The 7,280-nt window shown below is 41.1% G+C and overlaps 1 protein-coding gene across 1 annotated transcript in view; it reads right to left on the bottom strand.

Moving 5' to 3' along the window:
* GALNTL6 (polypeptide N-acetylgalactosaminyltransferase like 6) overlaps window positions 1-7,280 on the bottom strand; it is a 1,496,936-nt gene that overhangs the window by 94,487 nt on the left and 1,395,169 nt on the right. The window contains exon 8 of the mRNA XM_055577661.1: window positions 5,611-5,718. Coding sequence (XP_055433636.1) covers window positions 5,611-5,718 — 108 coding nt within the window. The remainder of the gene's footprint in view (window positions 1-5,610; window positions 5,719-7,280) is intronic.

The following is a 7,280-nucleotide window of genomic DNA, read 5'->3' as shown; positions in this document are numbered from 1 at the left end:
GCCATGTTCATTTAGTGGAGTTTTAGGTCCTCTTTTAGTTTGGTAACTAGGGCACCCTCTCCCCCTCCTCCTTCCCCTACCACACACGTCTTTGCAACACCTTCAAACTACTGGCTGTGATGGCTTGTCCTCTAATGATTTCCTGTGTGGATATCTTGTCCCTTCCAGCCGAACTGTGATGCTAGGTAAACAGAAGGCACTGAATAGCTAATCATTCGAATTTATTTCTGTAACATATGCTGGTCTGCTGTTTGGAGGACTGCAGGCTACTGATGTGTGTTGTGGGTCTGTGTGTGTGTTTGGAAGTCAGCTGGAGTCCTCTATACGCATAGGAACATAAATGAAGGATGCACATTTTTGAAGAATGAGGGGCTTCTCAGGTGGCACTAGTGGTAAAGAACGCACCCGCCAGTGCTCGAGGCGGAAGACGTGGGTTCAATCCCTGAGTCGGAAATATGCCCTGGGAGGAGGACATGGCTACCCACTCAGTATTCTTGCCTGGAGAATCCCATGGACAGAGCAGCCTGGAGAGTTGCAAAGAGTCAGACATGACTGAAGCGACTTAGCACGAAGCACAAAACAAGCTCTGCCATAAGAAAACAAGCCCGTGGAGCTTTCTTCATCTTTCTCTCTGTTTCCTGCAAAGCTGGAAGGATGGACTCCCTGTTTCGTGGGTGTGGCCCTACATGTGAGCCTCTTCAAGCTCCCCTCATTTTTGATGATTTAGTGATTCTGCAGGGTGTAGCCAGTAGCTGAGATTCTCCCACAAAATATCAGAATTGTTTTTCATTTTAATGCTTTTTATTTTTAAAACATCATAAAATATCTCTCAGAGTGACAGCTGAGCTTCAATATTTATGACTCTCTGATTGCTCTAGCAGTTTAGAAAAAAAATTTAAAAATGAGCCCTCAAGTGAAATTTAAGTGGAAAAGATTAAAATTCAGAATTATGGACTTCTAAACATTTGAATAAACACTCTTGGCTGGGAAATTTTATGTGCCAGTCCTGGTTTCCTTACACTTGACAGTCCTTGAAAAAGGACTGAAATTCTTTCTTGAAAATATATAGGCCGTGTTATTTTTGGAAGATAAACTTTTCTGTGTCAGCACAACTCCCCCTACCCCCAAAACTGCCCGCCTGCCCACCCCCAGCCTCTAGACTTCTACTCTTGGCTAAAAACCAAGCACAGGTGGGCAGCACATGAGTGGGTGAAATGGGTAAACTACAGAACATCATTATCTTTGGGATGTTTTAAACTGACACCCACACGGCTGACTTATCGGTATGTGCTCAACACTGTTCAGTCACTTCCATTTTGGGACATTCTCATTGTTTTCCCGAATGAGTTTTCAGGTTCAAATGTATTAAGTCTTAAGAGTAAATTAGATTCTCTTTCCTTACCCCAAATGCAGCTGTTTAATTGCTTTGTGATTTTGTGATTGGTTTCTCTTCTTCAAATAATATGTTTCTCTAAGGATTTAATAGATTATGTTATTCATGCCTGATTAATCTTTTAGGAGGGAAGAATAACCTGTCTCCCTCCCTTCATGGTGTATGTAGTGTAACTTTATTACTATCAATTCAAGCTGCCATAAGAGAGGTTATGGATATGCCTGAGAAAATAGACACCGTTGAGACAAATAATCTCAGAAAGGGAATAAGGCAGGATCCTCTCTCCCCAAAAGAGACTCACTATAAATGAGAATTTTATTAAAAAACTTCATTAAAATGTTTACATCTTAATAAGACCTGAGACCTGTGGCATTTTATTGTCTTAGTTTTTTTCTCTTTCATTCGTTCTTTCAACACATCTTTGTGAGTGACACTGACCCTTGTCCTAGGTGCTGGGAGAATAGTAGCAAATAACTCCAAGAAAAGTTCTGGCTTTGTGAATTCTAATGAACTTTTTTTTTTAATAAAAAGCTTATTGTGTGAGCTTACTGAAGTTTATATAAAAGACTTGATTATATATTGCAGCCTCATTATTAAAGAAGCCAACGTGACTCATCTGGGATTAGATTCTTAGGGGAGCATAGTGCAGAGGGTGGTGGTAAAACACCCCTTTTCTAGACCTGGGGTCCGAGTGGTTGTGGGTATACATTGTGGAGCCTGAAAGTGACCAAGGAGCGAAGAGAAAGGACATGGGAAACAGGAAATGTCAGTATTGTTTACAGTAGGTATTGTGACCACATTCTCCCAAACATTCTAAACAGCAGAGGAGAAAATCATGCTTGTGTTTGGTCCAAGAAAAAGGTTTTAATCAAAACAATATCTAAAAAAAATGTTGGACTTGGCCAATTTTGGGATTTTACAGATGAGGCAAAACCTTAAGCAGAGCCGACCTTGTGTGCATGCATGCTACAGTTCTGAATGAAAAGAAGGCAGAGTTGGGGAATATCTCTCTCATCTCCCGTTTACCCTTTTCTGCCTCTGACTTACTTATCCTTACCCCCAGCCCCCATGGCAGGGTTTAGACCTGGGATTCTTAAGGGCTTCCCTTGTAGCTCAGTAGGTAAAGAATCTGCCTGCAGCGCAGGAGACCCGGGTTCGATCCCTGGGGTGGGAAGATCCCCTGGAGAAGGAAATGGCAACCCACTCCAGTATCCTTGCTTGGAAAATCTCAGGGACAGAGGAGCCTGATGGGCTACTGTCCATGGGGTCGCAAAGAGTCAGGCATGACTGAGCGACTAACACTTACTTAAACCCCTGCTTAGAAATGAGCCACTCTGCTAAGCTTCAGTTTCCTCATCTAGGAAATAAAAATAAGAATACTAACTTCATAAGGTGCAAGTGAAGGTTAGTTATAATCATACCTGTGCTTTATACTCAGTTGGGTCCAACTCTTTCTGACTCCATGGACTATAGCCCACCAGGCTCCCCTATCCATGGAATTCTCCAGGTAAGAATACTGGAATGGGTTGCCATTCCTTTCTGTAGGGGATCTTCCTGACCCAGGGATTGAACCCAGGTCTCCCACATTGCAGGCAGATTCTTTACCATCTGAGTCACCGTTCAGTTCAGTTCAGTCGCTCAGTCGCGTCTGACTCTTTGCAACCCCATGAATTGCAGCACGCCAGGCCTCCCTGTCCATCACCAACTCCCGGAATTCACTCAAACTCACGTCCATCGAGTCGGTGATGCCATTCAGCCATCTCATCCTCTGTCATCCCCTTCTCCTCCTGCTTCCAATCCCTCCCAGCATCAGGGTCTTTTTCAATGAGTCAACTCTTCTCATGAGGTGGCCAAAGTATTGGAGTTTCAGCTTCAGTATCAGTCCTTCCAATGAACACCCAGGACTGATCTCCTTTAGGATGGACTGGTTGGATCTCCTTGCAGTCCAAGGGACTCTCAAGAGTCTTCTCCAACACCACAGTTCAAAAGCATCAATTCTTCAGTGCTCAGCTTTCTTCACAGTCCAACTCTCACGTCCATACATGACCATTGGAAAAACCATAGCCTTGACTAGATAGACCCTTATTGGCAAAGTAATGTCTCTGCTGTTGAATACGCTATCTAGGTTGGTCATAACTTTCCTTCCAAGGACTAAGCGTCTTTTAATTTCATGGCTGCAGTCACCATCTGCAGTGATTTTGGAGCCCCAAAAAACAAAGTCTGACACTGTTTCCACTGTTTCCCCATCTATTTCCCATGAAGTGATGGGACCAGATGCCATGATCTTCGTTTTCTGAATGTTAAGCTTTAAGCCAACTTTTTCACTCTCCACTTTCACTTTCATCAAGAGGCTTTTTAGTTCCTCTTCACTTTCTGCCATAAGGGTGGTGTCATCTGCATATCTGAGGTTATTGATACTTCTCCCGGCAATCTTGATTCCAGCTTGTGTTTCTTCCAGCCCAGCGTTTCTCATGATGTACTCTGCATATAAGTTAAATAAGCAGGGTGACAATCTACAGCCTTGATGTACTCCTTTTCCTATTTGGAACCAGTCTGTTGTTCCATGTCCAGTTCTAACTGTTGCTTCCTGACCTGCATACAGGTTCCTCAAGAGGCAGATCAGGTGGTCTGGTATTCCCATCTCTTTCAGAATTTTCCACAGTTTATTGTGATCCACATAGTCAGAGGCTTTGGCATAGTCAATAAAGCAGAAATACATGTTTTTCTGAAACTCTCTTGCTTTTTCGATGATCCAGCAGATGTTGGCAATTTGATCTCTGGTTCCTCTGCCTTTTCTAAAACCAGCTTGAACATCTGGAAGTTCACGGTTTACATACTGCTGAAGCCTGGCTTGGAGAATTTTGAGCATTACTTTACTAACATGTGCTGCTGCTGCTACGTCTCTTCAGTTGTGTCTGACTCTATGCGACCCCAGAGATGGCAGCCCACCAGGCTCCCCCATTCCTGGGATTCTCCAGGCAAGAATACTGGAATGGGTTTCCATTTCCTTCTCCAATGCATGAAAGTGAAAAGTGAAAGTGAAGTCGCTCAGTTGTGTTGGACTCTTAGCGACCCCATGGACTACAGCCTACCAGGCTCCTCCGTCCATGAGATTTGCCAGGCAAGAGTTCTAGCATGTGAGATGAGTGCAATTGTGTGGTAGTTTGAGCATTCTTTGGCATTGCCTTTCTTTGGGATTGGAATGAAAGCTGCCCTTTTCCAGTCCTGTGGCCACTGCTGAGTTTTCCAAATTTGCTGGCATATTGAGTGCAGCACTTTCACAGCATCATCTTTCAGGATTTAGAATAGCTCAACTGGAATTCCATCACCTCCACTAGCTTTGTTCGTAGTGATGCTTTCTAAGCCCCACTTGACTTCCCATTCCAGGGTGTCTGGCTCTAGGTGAGTGATCACACCATCATGGTTATCTGGGTCGTGAAGATCTTTTTTGTATAGTTCTTCTGTGTATTCTTGCCACCTCTTCTTAATATCTTCTGCTTCTGTTAGGTCCATACCATTTCTGTCCTTTATTGAGCTCATCTTTGCATGAAATGTTCCCTTGATATTTCTAATTTTCTTGAACAGATCTCTAGTCTCTGTTGTTTTCCTCTATTTGTTTGCATTGATCGATGAGGAAGGCTTTCTTATCTCTCCTTGCTGTTCTTTGGAACTCTGCATTCAGATGCTTATATCTTTCCTTTTCTCCTTTGCTTTTTGCTTCTCTTCTTTTCACAGCTATTTGTAAGGCCTCCTCAGACAGCCATTTTACTTTTTTGCCTTTCTTTTCCATGGGGATGGTCTTGATCCCTGTCTCCTGTACAATGTCATGAACCTTTGTCCATAGTTCATCAGGCACTCTATGTATCAGATCTAGTCTCTTAAATCTATTTCTCACTTCCACTGTATAATCATAAGGGATTTGATTTAAGTCATACCTGAATGGTCTAGTGGTTTTTATAAATATGATGTATGTGAAAGTGCTTTGATACAATTAATAATAAGACTTAGCATCATAACTACTACTTCTTTAAGGAATGAAAATAAAACTCTGAGAAACACAGGAAGCTCTACATTAAAAGACTGCCACCTGGAATGGCCATGGGGTGGGTTTGCTTGCTGATCAGTTGGTGCCTTTAATTAGATCATGTGTGAGATTTCACATTCTGCCCATGGAAAGACTTATTAAACCCGACTCATTCTGATCCCCAGTTACTCACTCTCGCCAGGCTGGTCCCAGATGGAACTTTATAAGGGACGTACTTCCTGTAGATATGACCGACCCTGGAACATGGAACGTCAAACATTTCTCCTCCACACATCCAGACCTACAGAGGGGAAATTGGAAGTGCAATAAAAGAGAACAGTACATTTCATACAAAAGCCCCCAAATTATTAGTAAGAGTTACACAAAATCTTAAAATCTCTTAAAGTCTCTGTATCAGTAATTTCTACTTATTATCAATAGTTAGCCAGGAAAATAAACCCACATTTTCATTTTTTTTTAATTTATTTTTTAACTGGTGGGAAATTGCTTTGCAATTTTGTGTTGGTTTCTGCCTACAGCAATGCAAATCAGTCATATTTTATATATATATATATACATATATATATATATATCACTTTCCTCCCGAGCCTCCTTCCGTCCCCCATCCCACCCTTCTAGGTCATCACAGAGCGCCAGGCTGCGCTCTCTGTGTTATTTAACAACTTCCCACTATTTTATGCATAATAGTGCATATATGTCAATGCTATTTCTCAATTTGTCCCACCCTCACCTTGTCCTACTGTGTCCACAAGTCCATTCTATACTAGGTTCATCAGTACCAGTTTTCTAGATTCCATATATATGTGTTAGTTTTTCTCTTTCTGACTTATTTCACTCTATGCAAGAGACACTAGGTTCATCCACTTCACTACAACTGACACAGATTCATCCTTTTTATGGCTAAATGATATTCCATTGTGTCTATGTACCACAAACTATCCATTTACCCGTTAATGGACATCTAGGTTGCTCCATGTCCTTGTGATTGTAAATATAGCTGACGTGAACATTGGGGTACCTCTATCTTTTAGAATTGTGGTTTTCTCAGGGTATATGCCCAGTGGTGGGATTGCTGGGTCATTTGGTATTTTTATTCCTAGTTTTTTAAGGAATCTCCATACTGTTCTCCATGGTGGCTGTATCAGTTTACATTCCCACCAACAGTGCAGGTGGGTTTTTTTCCTCCACATCTTCTCCAGCATTTATTGTTTGTAGATTTTTTGATGATGGCCATCCTGATGGGTGTGAGGTGATAGATACCTCATTACAGTTTTGATTTGAATTTCTCTAATAATGAGTGATGTTGAACATCTTTTCATGTGTTTATTGGCCATCTGTATGTCTTCTTTGGAGAAATGTCTGTTTAGGCTCTCTGTTCATTTTTTGATTGGGTTTTTTGTTTTTCTGATATTGAGCTGTATGAGTTGCTTATATATTTTGGAGATTAACCCTTTGTCAGTTGCTTTGTTTGCAATTATTTTCTCCCATTCTAAGGGTTGTCTTTTCATCTTGTTTATAGTTTCCTTTGCTGTGCAAAAGCTTTTATATTTTATTAGGTTCTATTTATTTTTCTTTTTATTTCCATTCATCTAGGAGGTAACCCCACGTTTTTAAAAGCTCAGATTCATAAAAGTATACAACCAAAATATTAGTTCACTAAATCCAGTTTCCATAGACATGTTGACATTTTGAAAGTTGTAGTAGAATTTTATTACAGCTATTGCATTATGTTGGGGTTTAATGGTTAGATGTCTTATTTATATAGATATTTGTTTTGACAATCTTGTGGAATAATTTGAGGAAATAACACTGGAATTTAAGTGTCAATTAAAAATTTAAAGT

The sequence above is a fragment of the Bubalus kerabau genome, chromosome 4, assembly GCF_029407905.1.
Source record: "Bubalus kerabau isolate K-KA32 ecotype Philippines breed swamp buffalo chromosome 4, PCC_UOA_SB_1v2, whole genome shotgun sequence".
NCBI classification, from domain to species: Eukaryota; Metazoa; Chordata; class Mammalia; order Artiodactyla; family Bovidae; genus Bubalus; species Bubalus kerabau.
Note: the sequence above shows the minus strand (reverse complement) of the source record. Positions and strands in the feature narration are given on the sequence as shown.